Below are 17531 nucleotides of genomic sequence, written 5' to 3' on the forward strand. Positions count from 1 at the left end.
TCCTGCAGCATTAAATTCGCCTCTTCACAGTGGTCTTTATCTTTATTTATGCCTAATGCATGCTTCACAAAATATTCAGGTGTTTAAACTGTGGAGTTTCCTATATAATCCCTGGATTTTGGAGGAAGGTGATGATTTTCTCATTAACGTAGGTAATTGGTGTGTCTTAAAATGATAATGATGTTTTTTTCTGTTTTTTCCTTCTAAAGGAAAAAAATAACTTTTGTTGTCCTACAGGCTTTGGATTTTTTTTTCCAGCTACCTTACTGTAAGTTTGTGGGGTTTGAAGAAATATATCCCCTCATTTTTGTTCATAACTATTTCTTTTGCTGGTGGAAAAAAAAAATAAATCTACTACATTCTGATTTAAATTAGGTAGTTCTTTATATTTTTGTTTTCCATCTTGTCAGAACTCTGTGCAGTAGAAGTTTGCAGCAAGGTGTGTGTACAGCTTCTTAACCTGTCAGTAGCAATGAAGACATCCAAAGTTCTTCTCTTTCAGGAATTTAGATAAATGACATAATGGGGTCACAAGATCTGTGATTAATTTTGTCTTTAAGAAAAAAAAAAAGGCATGTTTTTGCTTCAACCATTCATTTCACCTTATTGTTATTTTGTTTCCTTTTCTACCCATGAGGTGAATTCTTGGTTTCCTGGCAAGTACTTTTAAAATCTTTAAATATTTTTTCTAAGTTCTAAATAAGGGCAGTTGTTATTATCTGAAGGTAAATCAGACAGGAACATTAAAACTAATTTAGTTTGCTTTCTGATAACCTGTTTGGTAATGTTTTCATTGCATGAGATCTGATGGTCTGACTAAAAATGCTGTCATTTAAATGGTAAAGCTCAGCCACAGGTGGAATTGTTCTTCACTATACACTTATTAGGTTTGTTTTCAAGGAATATTTGATTTTCTTGACCTTTTATGTCATTCTAATTTCATGTTACTTGTATTAAAATGTCATCTTTTTTTATAGTTCCTAAAATAGACTTTATTAGTTTTCCTGAAAGCTATGTGCAGCTTTCCTTTGGCCCATTTAAATATTGAAAACAGCAGGATTTGAGATTTTTCTTATAATCCTCAACTAATAGAGTTTAATGCTTTGTTTGGCCTCCCCGACACAACCTAAGCAAAAGTTTTAAACAAGATTAAAAATCTGACCTTATTAACCCGTGGCATCTACAGATACAGACCAGGCCTGCAGAGCCATCGGGAGCTCATTAGGCGTGATAGCGCGGTGGCATTTCACATCTATTCAGGCTGTTCCAGAGAAGCACACTGGGGAGAGCAGCTTTTTTCTCTCCTAGTTTTCGCCATTGTGTGCCAGCACCCGGGAATAAGAAAGGAAAAAGCAAGAATCCGTTTCTAAGATGAATGTTGGGTTTTCGTGGTTGGGGAAAATCCAGTTCAATTCCTTCTGGAAATTTTAAGGTGCTACCTTAGTGTGAAAGGACAGCAGAGGTGGTGGTTGGCTTTTATTAGCTTAGCTTCATTACTCCCTGGCTAATATCTTCTTCACATACAGCCTTTTTTTTTTTATTATTATTATTAAGAAAAGTCACAGGTGTAGGTAGGCTGTTAGATGAACGATTGATGGACGTGCTGGGTTTCAGCAGAATAAGGTATCCCATTGTCATGGAAAATGTATGCTTAGTAAACATTACAAAACACAAAACGACATGATACATCCCTTGCTGTGTAATAAGATTCCTCGTTTACTGGGCATGCTATAGGGCCATGGCAACAAAACCAGAAATAGGAACTATGAGTATTCTTGGTGTAAAGATGGTGATGGCTGGCAAGCAGCTTGTTAATTGCTGGAGCTGTACCACTCTCTGTATTCATCATCACTTTACGGTGCTGCTGTGAGCGCGAGGCTCTGTGAAGAGGTGTAAATATAAAAGTCTGACAAAAACTTTTAATAAAAATACTGCATTTTTTGTATTACGTGGAAGAATGGGAATTTGCACTTAGCTAAAGCTTTGAGGAAGTTATCCAAGAGAATTCTAGGGGAAAAAAATCTAACTACAGTTGACACAGAAATGAGACGACTTTCTATACGTGTGTTCCTTCCTGATGTTCCAAAACAAAGCAAAATATCGGAATATTAGTTTTTTCCTTAATCCTTTAAAAATGCTAGTATCTTCCTTCACTTTGGACATATCAGTTGTCCTTTTGATCTCAGTGGGACAGAATCTCTGCATGTGTTCATCATGTTCAGCTGAAAACTGAAGGCAAAATCAAGCCAAATTGCTTACAGTGTCAATGATAAACATTTCCTGCTTTCATAGTGTTATTTATGCTTTTGTTTTGGTTTGGGTTTTGTTTTTTTAATTAAAGGAACATCATTTTTAAAAACAGCAGCTTTTTGCAACCATATGTGCACTACTCAAAAGCTATACCCACTGTAAGCCTGGGTTTGTGAAATGAAGAGTTTTGTAAGTAGGAGAAAGGACTGAAGATGGGAAGGAAGAGGGTGAAAAAGCCTCAGTTTCTCCTCTTTTTTCCTGTCTTATTTATTTTCATTTGTTCACTGCTTCTGTCCTCTCCTGGCTCTTTGCCTTGTTCCCATCGGCAGTGCCAAATCCCCAAAGCAAAAAACTGGTAGTCTTCAGATAGAGAGTAGGAGGAATAAGGTGGTCTGTAGGGTAGACCAAGAATTCCAGTGAAACCAAGAATTTACATCCAACTATTGATGATTTTGTTGTCTTTCTGCATCAACCTTCGCTGACCTTCCTTGCCCTGCCCCAAAGCTTTGAGAATACACGTTGTGGTCAGTGACGAGGAGCCGATATTTAAAGATAATCGTATTTCTGTTCGGTAGGGCTTGGCTGCTGATTCATACATGTTCTCTAGTACAGCTAAGTCATCCAGAAAGATGATTTGATGCTGCTGTTTGCTTTCTGTCTGTAAGACAGGACTCGCATTGCAATCGTGCTTTCGCAGCGGTAGAATGTGTAGTATGATCCTGCAAGCCCGCGTCTGAAAGGCAGAGTGGCATGCAGCTGGCACGGTGTTGTTTTCATTGACCCCGTCTTTTACAAAAGTTATATTAATCTTTCATTTGATAACCAAAATTTCCACTCTCTTGGATATCCGTGTCTGCCTTGTTGTTTAGGCAGTACTTTTTTTTTCTGCTGTTCTTCTGCATTCTTCATTGGTGAATGTGCTTTCAGTTTCGTTTTGGTGCTTGTGAATATTTATGGAGAGGAAACATAATGTAAAGCATGTACAATATGAGGAGTTAGTTAACTAATGAAATTGCGAATTTTCAAGCTGTAGTCTGTAAATTGAAAGTGTGAGCACTACCTTGTAAAGAATAAAAAAGAAAGCATAGTGTTGGTAGCTTCAGGTCTTTGGGATACTGTTCTGGAAAATGTTAGTTCTCAAAGTGAAAAATATTAGAAACAGTTGGTATAAATATTCAGGTAATTAAAATGTTTTGTAAAACAGTTTTATGAAGATTAAAAGGTCACTTAGACAATTTAGGGTGGGTTTTTTTGGTAATTACTTGGCTAACTTGGTTTACCTCAAAGCAGTGATTTTATATTGTGTATAGCAAGAAATTAATAATGTAAAAGTTTTGTCATGGTGCTTTACAACTAAGTTACAGTTTACAGACTCAGTGCTAGTTATACCTTTAGAAAGCTAATTCTTGGTTATACTAAATGTTTGATCAGGCATTTCATTTGATTGCACTATTGAGCATTGAAAATAACTATTGTCAGAATTGCAAATGCCATGCAATAAAATACCTTACAGATAGACTGGAGGCAATAGTTTGCTTGAGCCCATTACACGTTTTAATTTGGCTGCAGTTAATCTTGTATGATACTGTGCACATACAGCATTCAGAATGGTTTTCTAGCCTACTTTAGTGCTTGTAGTTAATTTTACATATTTGAATTAGCCCTTCACTATTGATTTCAGATTTTACGTCCAAATTGTTTGAATGTCTGTGTCGAGTTCTCTGCTCTAGCTTTTTCTGATACGACATCATTTTTATGCTTTATTTTTTTTTTTTAACTCACAGCGCTTTGGTCTGCTTTCATTTGTTTTTACTTTTAATAACTTACTCTTTTTTTTTTCTATTTGTTTCCTTGTTTCCAATTTATGTTTGCTAAATAACTTTCAGGTATTTCTATTATTTTTCATTAAAATAAATCAGAATTTGATTTTGTAGAATATCTCAGTTCCAGTCAAAGACTGCAGTAAGTTTTTATTTAAGCATAATTGAATATTGACTTTTTGAGACAAATAGATGTTTGCTGTTTAAGCAGAAAAGGTATGAGATATTTAATCAAGTATATTTACAAAAGTGTACAGTACTGAGAGTGGTTTATTCAGTATTAACAATATAGCTTTGATAGAACACTTTTCATGTTCTATTTCAGACAGATATTCTGTTTGTATGGCCTATAAATTTAGTATGTTTTTTTTTATTATTATTACAGGGAGAAGAAAATGAAAATTCAGGATATTAAGAACAATATTAAAGAAGCTATAGAGGTAATCTTTCAAGCTATTACTAACTATTCAAGATTAGCTCTGTAGACATACTCTGCAATAATTTTACTTTTTTTTTCTCTGCAGACAATAGTGACAGCAATGGGCAATTTGGCACCTCCAGTTGAACTAGCCAATCCAGAGAACCAGTTTCGAATCGACTACATCTTAAATTTAGCTAACCAGATAGACTTTGATTTCCCACCGGTAAGTAAATAATTCTAATTGGCTGCAGTCATGCTTTTTTACAAATGATTATTTTTCACTGCACTGTAGTAAATATTTACAAAAAAAAAAAAAAAAAAAAAGATCTGGTCTTTGGGAATTACTACAGTAGCTGTCTTTGGTCAGTGCTAATCAAATAAAGTGTATAGCAACATGGCTAAAATATTCAGGCTCATCCTTTATGAACGCAGAGATCCTTTCTCCTTTCTTATGCCCTATTGCAGTTATCAGTTACAGTAAAGAAGGGCACTGTGGGCAGTAATGTTTGGATATTCTTGGGAATTGCCCTGCCCAAAAGGAGGGAAGTTATGCCCAGCAGTTGGTTGATAATTAGCTGGCATTTAGTGATATTGTACTTCTCTCTTTTGGAAGAATAGTACAGATTTCTTGCTGATTCAGACATGCTCTCTGACAGCTGTATCAGCCAGACTTTCTGCAAAGGTTCCACATACTATGTCCTTGCCCCAGCCCTCCCCAGTCCTAGTTAATGATTCAAAATCCCTGCAACCCCAGAGTAAATGCAGAAAGTATAATGATTTGTTTGGTAGTATAACTTGTCTGCTCACCATGATTAATTTCTGCTGTATCTCAACCAGACAAGTAGCAGAAACCCATGAAAATACACTTTGCAACCACTGAACTCTTAAACACTGAGAAGATATTTTTTATTAATTGCCATGAAGTACTTTATACTTGCAGCAATTACAGGAGTGTTTGAAAGCTTCTGTTCACTTTCTATGTAATGTTCGAGAGACTGAAGGGAGGAATTATGATGTTTCAGAATCATGATCAATTTACACCAGAATGTTGTTTCTAGCAGTGGTCAGTCCTGCCTGCTTTGAAGAAAAGTGGAAGTGCAAATAGTAGTCAAATGTGGGATACTTTGCAGCACAACAAGGTTTTCGTAACTCTGATTTATAAACATTATTGAACAAGCTAGTCTGTGAAAACAGTGAGTTACCTTTTGCAACTGTTGCTGCTTCTGGGAACTTAACAGTTTCTGTCAGCCATTATTAGAAAGAAAAAAAATGTATTTGTGTACGATGCAAAAGTCATATGTTATATCGCCACTTAGTTGGCAATACTGTTATTATCATCTTCAAATCTGTTAATTTTCAAAGTTGAGCAGGTGCAGAAAGGTTATGGAGAGTGGAAAGTGTGGTTCTTCTGAAGCACAGAGAATGCAAAATTAATCATTTTAGGTTAAAGAAACTTAAATCGATGCATTTTGAGATTTTAACTTGACACTAATTTTGACAGTTCTCAGTGGTATATTTATATTCTCTTCATTGATTATTTCATATAATATTTATTTCCTTCATTTATGATTTTTTCTGGAGGGGGACAAAATCTCATACTTTGAAGATAGTTTTAGGAGAATATTCAAGAGAAAAGACAGCAGCTCCTTACTCCACCCCATGTCCTCTTGAATTGGCTGGGTGCCTGCAACTCTCGTACTGCCCATTGTTTTGTGATAGTTCAGGTTGTGATCTGTAACAATGCTCTAACAAGTTCCTGTGACCTACCATGTACCAAAGTACTTGATTTTTCTCTTTCTCTCCACTGTCTCAGAAAACGCTTTTTCTTCCATTGAGTTGGAATACGGTGTTTTGTTTTGTTGTTTTTAATTTTCCTCTGAAAGAGGTAGTTGTGTAGCAGTAAGCAAATAAGCCAGGCATGTTGCATGTCTGTGCTAAGGTAATTCATACTAAACATGCACTGAAGACAAATGAAGAGTTTTGATATGATTTCGTGTTCAGTTCCAGTGTGAAATGCCGTCTTCTTGAATATATCTTCAAGTTAGTGTTGGTTGAAGCTTTTTACATTAAAAGAAAATCTATTATACATGTTTTTCTGAAAGAAAAATCTGCTTTTAAAAAATGTGCATTTTGAGAGATTTAGAATTTTTGTTAGACTCAGCTAGGGAAGCTCTGTTTTTACTCTGACAGCTGTTTTTAATCTAAAACAGAATATTCCATACTCGTGTCTGGTAAAACACAGGGTAGTGAGCCCTTCCTAATCAAGGTGAAGTCCTTTTTGTAGGTGGTATTTGCTATGAAAGTATGAAAATGTATGCCAAGGGTCTTGCTTATAGATGTATCTTGTTATAGAAACGGGCTATTTTACACTAATTAGTAGTAGGGACAGCAACGATCAACCCCCCATACTATTGCACTTGTCTGTTCTTTTACGTTTGCAACGCGTTCTGAGATCCTTGGATAGGAGAGACCAGAAAATGGACTGAGGATCACGTAAGTGATCAGCTTCTGTGACTAGATAATACCTGGTGGTTTTATGTGCTGTGTTGTTGGTGTCTAAAGTAATAGAGGTGTACTTACCAGGTCTGTAAATAATTTCAAGACCAGAGAGGAGTCTTTGGAAATGCAACTTGAAAGAATAACTGTGAAAGACGTGCAACTTGAAGAATAACTGTGCTCCAATAAAACTAGTTTTTTCTTTTCCCGAGCAAAGTATTGTGTTAAATTTTTAAGCCCTGAGCCTACAGAGGTTCACGCATATGCTTAACTTTGACTAATGGATAGTTTCATCGATACTCAAGTATTTCATCTGTAAATGTTCGTAGGGTTGGGGTTCTAAATGCTAGTGATCGATTTTTGAAGGAGTACCATTGGCTCCCTCTGTCCTTGATGATTATATAAGCTCCTCTGTGTTTCTGATTCCTGGATTTGTCCTGTGGTACATGAAAAAGTGAACCTGCGTTTTAATTATGTATTTTAAATCAAGTTAAGATTTAGAATGTCCCTCGATGCCAACTCTCAGTGAATAGTATCAGAAATATATGATCCTTGGGTACCTCTGTAGAATAATTGCTATAGATTAATTAAAAGTACTTTGAAGAAAATATAGTTTTCTGTAAGTGGAAATAGCCTCATTATATCTAAGGAAGTCTTGATTATCTTCTCTCTCTTCCAGTGCTCCGGTGAGACAATTTTATAAACTGGCAGCTAAAACCTTTGCTATATAGAGTGCTAATGCGGATGGGAGGGGGATTTTTTAGCAGTGTTTAGCAGAGTAGTGTATTATGCTGTATGTTTTGAGTTGTAGAACTTAGTTTCTCTCTCTTCCGTTTTCTTCATGGGGAATCACGTTTCAGCTGTTACAAAGCCATACTTTCCTCAGTACAATATTTGACACTCATCGTCTCTGCTGTAGGAGGAATATGAAGATGGGGAGAAAGAACACTCATGTGCAAAGGAGGTGTTGTTTTGAGGGCTATGAGTACCTACTGCAATATTCTTTTAAGACAGAAGGCCTTTCTGATTCCCTTTAAATACCCATTCATGTTTTTCTTAAACATTAATTTAGCAAGCTCTCCAGCAAGCAGTGCACTGAATCAGAATCAATGTTTAGCACTAGTATTCTGCAATTTTTCTCCAACTAAAGACAGTTTTTAGAACATGAGGCTTCATCCTTCTCACACATGGGGCGGTATTAAATGAAGAATTTTAAAGTAGACATGTAAATCTGTTTATAATCACCTGTTGTACAGGTGGGGCTAGAATTGAAGTTTCCCAGTAGCAAGATTATGTGATGTGAAAAGCAGAAAGAAGTATAAAAGAAATGTAGGAACCTTACAGTGTGGTAATAGTATAGAGGTCTGACTCTAGGATTTAAAGAGCAACTTTTGGAGTCTGATATTCTAATTCTTTTCATCTGTGTCTCCATCTGTTTGCTTTGCAGTTTCTGACTTATAGGAAATGTGTGTCATTTGTGTAGAGCATACAGCATTGAATTAAAAAAACAACTCAAGTTAAAAATAATGTTGGTGCAGTGCAATGGTAGGCTAAACATTCCCTTTAAAGCTGAAAAATTAGTATGTTGGAGACATTAATTCATCCCACTTGGTATTAAGCAATTAGATTTCTTGAATACAAATAGTAGCATATGGGGAAAGGAAAAGAGTAGTACTTACTGAAAGGAATTCTGTCCACATAATCGTGCTGGTGATTTAAACTACTGCAATATTTAATAAATCAAATGTATAGTTCCTTTTGTATACCTTCTGTGCTGTTTCGCCGTGCTGTATATACTACTGGCAAAAGCCTAGAAGCTGATGGTCCAAGAACTATTGCAGCTGATAGTCTGATTTGTCCTGTCCTGCCCTGTTTTTAACAGTTTCTAAAATGTGAATAGCACAAAAAAAAATATTCCTCAAAACTATGACTGATCCAATGAAAGTCAGAGAGCCATTTTTACTCAAATAAAACTAGCAAAACTCTAGTGTAAGAAATCGCAAGGCTTCTATGCAATAGCCGTAGAGAAATCTCATGAAAAACAAGATGCCTTCGGTCCATGTCTGCAAATTCTAGATTTGAACAATAAGCATATAAAATCCTTTTAGGATATATAAATTCAAAGCAATAAAAGTGTTATAGATGCCAGCCGATTAGAAATGTCATGGGACTTCCATCCTGTTAAAAGTTCCTCTAAACAACCTGTGTTATTGTCCTACATACGTTCCTACCTCGAAGCCTTGAAGGCACTGTAATCTTCTCTGGATTGTATAAGTCTAAGATTTTGCAATCATAGATACCTGGTGAAAACTGTTTCTGAACTGTGCCCTACAAATCATCTAAAGGTTACAGTATTTCTAAGGCTAGGAACATAAGTGTGTTTCAAATGCCCGGAGAGCGCTAATTAGTAGTATTCTAGGCAACACAACTGAATACTAAACTCATGTCTTTATGTGAAGTATTTTCTACCTTAGCTCATTGTGGACTTCAAAAATAGATTGAGAACGTAATGTATCCACGGGTAACGTACTGTTCTGATTTATTTCAGCAAAATGATTTGGGGGGAGGGTAAAATCTATAAATCTATCCTTCTTGTTACTAGGCTTATTGCATAGACTTTTCTTAAGGCAGAGCAGAAGGGAAACAACAGAAGTCTAATCAAGTCCATTTAATCTTTTGTTAAGATGAATAGCACTGATAAATATTGCATGTAGTATAATATTTGCATCATTGGGAAACACATCCTTGCTAAAATGACAGGACGTTAAATGGCTGAGCCTTGCCAAGAAAGTCTAGCCCTGCTAGTTTGAATGAGCACTGAAAACAGAGGGCTTGTGCTTTCTGTGGAGAAGTACTGAAAGCTCTTTTTGGCTAAAATGCTGCAGTGCCAGTTTTTTTTTAATGAAAGATTATCTTTTCAAGGAGGACCAACATCATTGTCTTCATTCAAGGTGAGTTTTTATCATGTGGCTAAATTGTCACTGGCCAGCACAATTAGCTTAAGCAAGGAAAAAGGAAGTTAAAGGAAAAAACAAAACAAAAACTTTGTGTACTACACCCTTAGAAGTGAGGCTGTGAGAATGTATGGAACAAATCTGAAGGCCCACATGTAATTACTGCTACTGGGCTTGTATTTTAATATAATACCATGGTAAAAAATACTTTAAAGAACAAAATCACAGATGGTTTAGGACTTATGGAATGAACTTTGCTCATCATTGAGACTCTATAATGAAACAAGCAGAAATCTTGGTTTGCTTGAGCAATAAATTTGAAATCTTGCCTGAGTTTGTGCTAGAATTGCTTTTTAAGTTATCGTAAATTTTGTAGGATTTAATTTTGGTCTTTAATTTTCTGTGAGACCAGAATAATACTTGCTTTACAAGTATTTCAATTATACGGTGTTTAAGAACAAAGACCAAGCAAATCCAAATTTCAGGCTGTTTTTACAGCTGTTCCATTAGTTGCAACAGAAAATAAAAACAAATGATGCTCATAGTTGAGGCTTCCAAATGGCTTTCCTATCGCTGTTGTACCTCGATACATTTAGCTCACTTCAGGTAAAATACAACTATATTTGTATATTTTCAATGTCAAAAATGAACCTCAGAAATATTTTTGATACTAGCTGTATATCTGTTTCAAGTATAGGGTGATGTTGGGTGAGCTGGCTTATGGAGGTGGTATTTTTATTCCCGTTCTGCATACCAGACAGTGGTTAGGATATTTTCTCCATCCCTAGTACCAACTGCAATAGTGGCCTTTTTACTCATCCCTTTCTTTTTGCTCTTACTTTTAGGAGAGGAAAGGAAATGCTCTCGTTCTATGCCCATTTTTCTTTCCATGCTCAACCCATTTGAATCAAGCTGCCAAATAAAACCTATTTATTTTGGGTCGTAGTCCCTTAATAAAATATTCAAAATAGCAGAGCAGTGTTTACAGCTGCCTATTTTTAATTGATCTGGACTCAGCTGTGGGAGATATGTCTCCTGAAAATACTGTGATCGCTTCAGAAAGATGACATTCAGCAAAAATCACAATGTTTGCTATTGGAATCTGAAATAACTGCGGAACCACTCCGGTGTATCCTGGAAAATGTATCTTCAGAAGAGATGGGGTAGTTTTTAGGCTGTTGGTGAAATTGTCTGCAGGTTTTTTGGTCCCTGTTTATTTTTTATTACACTGCTCCATTGTAGTTATTTTGGATCTCCCACTGCCAGTGCTGCTGAATAGTTTTATTATGGTTTCTGAGTGGTGTCTTTGAGGCCCAGTGTTACCACACGCTGGCTTCGGCCTCAAAGCCAGCCTAACATCCCGGCTGCCCACAGCCATCCCTTTCCCTCTCCCGCCACACCATCATGTGCCACTCGCAGTTGTGCCAAAAAAACCTCCATCGTGTCCCCAGAGTAAATCAGACCATTGAACTGGTTCAGGTTAAAAATAACCCCAGTAACCCCTACTCCTTCTCTCCTCTATTTCAGGGAGGTTATTTTTAACGGGAATCTGTTTGGAGGGCTGCTTTACACCATGGCCCGTCGACCGCTTGGTACAAATTGTGTAGTACGTTAACATGCAGCAGGGGCAGAGACAAAGGTGGGATACTTAAGAGGGTTTTAACACCAAAATCTTTAAGAAAAATACAAGATAATGCAGTCTCAGTAAGATGTGCACTGGGATCTATTTGCTGCCAAAAGCGTTCCTTAGTCATGTAGGCAACAGTACAAAATTATCTGTCCCTGTAGATAATCACCCTGATCTCTTTAATGGTAGATATATTATTATTTCCTGTCTAAATACATCATGGAAGGAGAAGTGAGCTTTTCTGGTTTGACAGCATCACAGGCTTTATAACGTAATGCCAAACATTCACCTTAATGGGGGATGTTCCCAGGAGGCCATGGTAAATGCCGCAGATTTTGGGGTGTGGAAGAAGGCAAAACATTTTCTCTGGTGGGAGTACCCCCTGGGAAGCTAGGAGAGTGAGGAGACAGAGCCTGTTTTCTTGGGTGTCTGCATAATATTGTATGGAATTTGGATAGCTATCAGAAAATTTGGGACTCTTACTCATTCTTGTCCAGACTTTCTTTATTATTTTAAGCGAGTCACCTCACTGTCCTGTATGCTTTTTTTTTTTTTTTATTCCCTGTATGTCTTGTCTTTTGTAAAATAGTGATACAAGATGGACCTCAGATATGTATTTAAGAATCTTGAAACACCGAACTGGTAGAAAATACAGATATGCAAAGCATAACTGAAGAATGTTAACCTTGGTTATAAAAAGGAATAGGGAGTGTTACAGACTGTGTCAGCAGAGTGCTATGTTATTAGTTCCTCAGAAGTAATCTTTACATATTCTTTTTTTAAATCTCCATTATCTTATCTACACAGAACAGCTCCCTCTAAATGGACTTCTAGGTAATCCAGTTGAGTTTACCTGATCAGAGCTGAACAAGACTTAAAGCTGGTTTTCCTATCCCCTAACAGCAGAAATAAATTCTTACACAAATTAATTAAGGAGTTCTATTGAGGTTTTGTTTTTGTTTTTTGTTTGTTTTTTGTTTTTTTTTTTGACAGCTACTTGAATTCATTTCTGTTTCTCACATTTAAAGCATGTGTAAGTAGGAATTATTTGCAAATGGATCTCCTGAAATCTCTGATTTTGTCCACATGGATGCTTGATATGAATGTTCTTTCTTACAGAAGAACAGCAACATCTAGCAAATTCTGACATTGCTGTGTATTGGAACAACCTGTTTATTGGAAGTAGACACTCAGTAATTCTTAAATATAAGCATTTCTTCAACTTCAGTATGCAGTACAGCAGGTTGTAGTTGTGAGAACTAGCTGTGAACAGTTAGCCCATTGCCTCATATGAAGAACTGTTATGTTGACACGAAGCTTTTCTTCACGAGTAATTGAAATGAAAATATATTGACTATAAGTTTAGAGTAATATCTGAGTTATTTGATGACTAGACGTTATCTTTAAAAAAAAATAAAAATAAAAAAGGCAAATGTTGTTACAGAACTTAGTTTTTAGGTTCACAAACAAATTCCTTGTAGCCATCTCTTTGACAGCAGTTGCATAGTGGCTGTTGCTTGGAATGGTGACTGGTCGGATGTGAAGGAGTTTTCCCCAGTGCTCTCACATGGCTGCTTTAACTGAGCTGCTTAGGGCGTGTGGTGGAGAGGAGAGCTCAGGGATGCCTGTCTGGTAGCAGCCCCTAGGTGAATTCAGCACAAACCACTTCCACTAACAGATTTTACTGCTCCTGTTTCTTTTGGTCTATGAATCAATAAAGCTTCGGTATTTTTGTACAAGCATCCATAATTTATGGGGAGCTTTTTTCACTATCAAGGAGAATTTGATTAAAAAAAATAATTAACAATTCTTTAGTAAATGGTATGATTAGAAACACTGCCATTAATGCGAAGATCTTTCTTTTTACACCTAAATTTAAAGCTATTTAAATAAATGTATGTATATATATTTGTGTTACCTTTTTTTCGACTGCTAAAGTTTCCAAAAAGTCAAAACACTGATTAGGAATACATACAAATTTAGGGCGGTCATTCTGAAGAACAGTAATATTACAGCACTTGGACTTTAAATATAACTTAAATTATGAATACCTATGTATTTAAAAAATAAAAGTCTCCCTTCTGACTTCTATGAACAGAAAAGATTAAATAGAAGAGCTAAGCAGTTTTAATAATAAGCCTTGGTTTCTATGTAGTGATTAATCTCTTGGTTTCTTTGCTGCAGTTCTTTCTGCTATACCTGCTTTTGTTGTTAAATGTGGCAGCATCTGCAGAAATGACTTTTCCCACCTTTTGATAATCCAAATTTCCTTGCCTTTAATAGCAATTTCTAACTGCAGTGAAAATGGGTACGCTTCAGTTTTGTTCATGAGATGAAGGTATTATTGGCTAGAAAACTAAAGAAACGTGTCCTTTGAATTCTGTAGTGTTTCAGCTGGCGTGTTGATGTAGTTCAGTTGAAATCTGATAAAGTATTTCCTTAAATTGGAGAATATACATTCCAGGATTTTCAGGTGATATTATCTGCAGATTGTTTCTGTAGTGTAGCCATTTTATCGTACAAAAATTAAAAAACAAACTCTCTTTTGCTTTATTATTAATTTATTTGATTAGCATTCAAAGTAAATGCTAATGCTTTCTTCTGTGTTTGTATTTTTATCAAGTAAATTCCCACCATACCATGTTTGTAGGTTCATAAGTTCACATTTAGAAATTCATTTGAAGAAATCATGACTTAATTTCTCTTGATACGTCTCCTTTGTTTTCCTCAGAGCAGTCTTAAAGTACAAGAACAGATTAATTCAATTTATGTTGAAAGAGAAGAGCTGTCAGCTGAATTAAACAGGAAATAGGCATAAATTTAATATAGAAATTCTTAAGCATTTTCTGGTTTTAATCACAGTAAGAGACTATCGCAAAATACTGGTGTACACATAGATGAAATAAAGTTTCACCTGTGAGCCTGGTTGGCATGGCAGTGGCTTGGCAAGGTTTTCTGTGATAGTCTGTTAAGACAGCAACGTAGTAAATGTGCAAATCACCCCTGGATATGCCTTTTGGGCATACAACAAAAAACACCTTTGGGCATCAAATTTCTGTTGTGTTCAAAGACTAGGAAATGTGGTAAACATGCTTCTAAAAGCCGTGAATTTGGGATTTTAATTTAATTTACACTGTGTCAGATAAGTCAAGGATAAGCTCAGACAAGCATGAAAGTAGGTAATGAGAAAAGTGGAAAAGTATTGTAATCCATCTTACGTTTTGATTCTGTCGCATATTTGTTGCTGTTTTTACACGTCCCTCAGTGCTAAACTTAGAAGTTGTTTTTATCATTCCAGTACCAAATGCAATATATAGTAGGATGGAAAAGTTGTTCAGTTACCTTTTTACATACAGTCATCAGTGATTTCCCAGCAGGGAGACTTTTATATGGAGCAGAGCTGCAGGGTGTGTGCCCTTAGCTTATGAAGTTAGGATGGAATTTAAAGAATCACAACGTCAGGCCCCAGATCTCGAGACAGATCCACAAGCACAGGCCTTTCACCCCGTGAAGCTCAAGTGGACGTTGGTGAGAGCTTGTCTGGCCATGGAGGTGTGTGCACTGTGGAGGCAGCCCTGCATGCATGACTTTGTTCTGATCCTGCACACATCTGTTGCTGCCAGCAGTGTCATGCTTTATAAAGGTACACATCGCTTCCAGTAGAGTCCTGTTTTTCAGAAAACCACCAGGTCATCACAGTTTTCAGCTTGCCTTTGTGGAGGTTACACGTTCCAGCTTTCCAGATTTTCTCTTTTCTGCTTGGTAGAACCAATGAAAGCATCTCTAACTGAGAGTAGCTTTGGCCTTTTCTTTCTTGTGATCTTATTGTGGTGTTTATCGTTGTCTTCCTTCAGGTGTTTCGCTTGGATTCAAAAGAAAAAAAAATCATAATTTATTTGAAATATGTGGTGAAGGATATAAATGAAATTTAAAATAGTTTCTGTTTACAAATAATCCTTTTTAAGCACACAGCCGGACTATCCTACAAAGTAGGTAGAATTCTTGGAAAGTCAGGGCTGCTCAAATGATTTCAGTAATTCTAACGGCGCTCCTCTAGAAAAATAAATACTAAGTTCAGGGTGTAATTTAGGTACTTACACAAAACATTATTCAGTGTAGTAAAGCATGTGCACTTTTTCGTGCATGTATTGAATGGCTGTTGTCTTTGATACTAGTGAAAGCATAGAAATATTCCTGACCTGGACTTTTACAAAAGCACATTTCATTTTGTGTTTTACTTGTAACCTTCCTTGCATATCAGCTACGTAACTTTAAGATATTTTATTATCCTAGGACATTTCTTCAATGTTCCAATAAAAATCAAGACTTCTTAAGCTCTCAGGAAAATTGGATAGCTTTTACTCTTTTAAAATAAATAAATAAATCCTAGAAAGTAAACAGAAGTTTTGATTAATCTCTTGTAAATGTATGCAAGCCTGATCTCCTCACATAAACAGCATTTGGAGTCTATGAATACTTCTATAAATACAGATTCTGGTTCTTCAGAAAGGTTGTATGGTAATCAGCGATCGTTCCTTGGGATTTGTCTTAAGAGAGAGTTCCTTCCTATCCTAAGTCAACTTCTACACTTTTCTGTTGGTGGACATTTCTGTCAAAAATTGGTCTTGTGTTTCCAACCCAAAAGGGGACAGCAAACTTGCAGCGTGATCCCATGTTCAACACATTACTCATGGTGGCGTTGTTCTCAGTTGCATAAGGCAATAAAGCCATTTGATTTGACTATTTGTTTTAAGTTTATTATATATTCATTACACAAAAAGCAACGAAATGACGTAGTATCAAAGACATTTTCCAAACCCTAATTTAAGGCTCAAAGGAAATTCTCAGAGTTTTATTAAACCTTCCTTCCTAGCCAGAGGTCTGTAAAAATAGCTCTTGGTTGCAATGCCTCTGTCACAGCTCTCTGCTGCCCCAAGAGAGAGCTGAAATGGTATAGACGACTTTTTCCTGAGCCTTTTATGCTAGTAGTAGGTTTAATTCATTAATGAGTTACCTTCTGTCCACGTGTAAGTATATTCTGAAGAAGCAGAGGAGTATTGATTACTTGGTTTAAAATTCCAGCGCGGTCTTGACAAATGGGCAGCCCATGCCTGCCGACCTTCCATCTTGGTGCTCTCCCCAAGAGCGAGTTCCTCCTCCCTAACGAGAGCAATGGGTTTTAAATAGGAGCTGTATGAAAGAATTAAATCCGAGTAGTGTTCCAGTATCAACAGCTTAAGCTTCTGTGGTGATGAAATATCTCGTGAAAGTAAAAATGAAAGGGAGATGGTGTGATGATACACTGCTGGAACCTTTTAACCAAAGGCGCTATGGGATATAATGGGTATAGAATCACGTGTCGGTACATTTCGCAAATACTGGGGCCTCTTGAAACGTAACAGAGGGAAAAAATGAAAGTTCAAGCTTGACAGGAATTTCTTAAATAAAATTCCCTTCCCATTATCCCTTCTTGCAGCAACATCCGGTTTCGTTTGTGCTACTAGAAATGTGGAGATAACGTAAGCAGACGCCCAAAATATTTTAGCCTTGTTCTTCTTTCTAAACACAAAAAACTATCGATAATGAGGCTGAATCCTTGCTGAAAGTATTTCTGACTCAGTTATGGGAAATGCTGAGTACTCTGGCCTCTCCCAAAGAGTTTTGTATTCGCCTCTGGACATGTGCCAGTAACTGGAGAATATCTTCAACTATTTGTAGGTATGCGTTTCCTTTGTGATATCATCGGCATGTTTTCCCTAAAATAGCAAGCAATAATTAACACTTGTTCACACCATTAGGAATGCAGATGTTTCCCTATTCAAGTAAGTGGCTTATTAAACTGTCTGATTTGACAAATTTAACACGTTGTAGGATCCCTGCCCAAACATGGGGAGAATGACAAGACACCGTTGGCTTCCTTCACTGAGTAGCCTTACAGTCAATAGTAATCGCTTGATTTCGGA

At 36.5% G+C, this 17531-nt stretch overlaps 1 protein-coding gene across 3 annotated transcripts in view; it reads left to right on the forward strand.

Annotated features, from left to right (window-relative positions):
• The window catches only part of GNAS (GNAS complex locus), a 148098-nt gene that overhangs the window by 85863 nt on the left and 44704 nt on the right, over positions 1-17531 (forward strand). For all 3 annotated transcript variants that reach the window (XM_084296716.1, XM_084296717.1, XM_084296718.1), the window contains 2 exons: positions 4456-4510; positions 4595-4714. In XM_084296716.1, coding sequence (XP_084152842.1) covers positions 4456-4510; positions 4595-4714 — 175 coding nt within the window. The remainder of the gene's footprint in view (positions 1-4455; positions 4511-4594; positions 4715-17531) is intronic.

Source organism: Netta rufina (assembly GCF_964035555.1).
Source record: "Netta rufina genome assembly, chromosome: 16".
Classification (NCBI taxonomy): domain Eukaryota; kingdom Metazoa; phylum Chordata; class Aves; order Anseriformes; family Anatidae; genus Netta; species Netta rufina.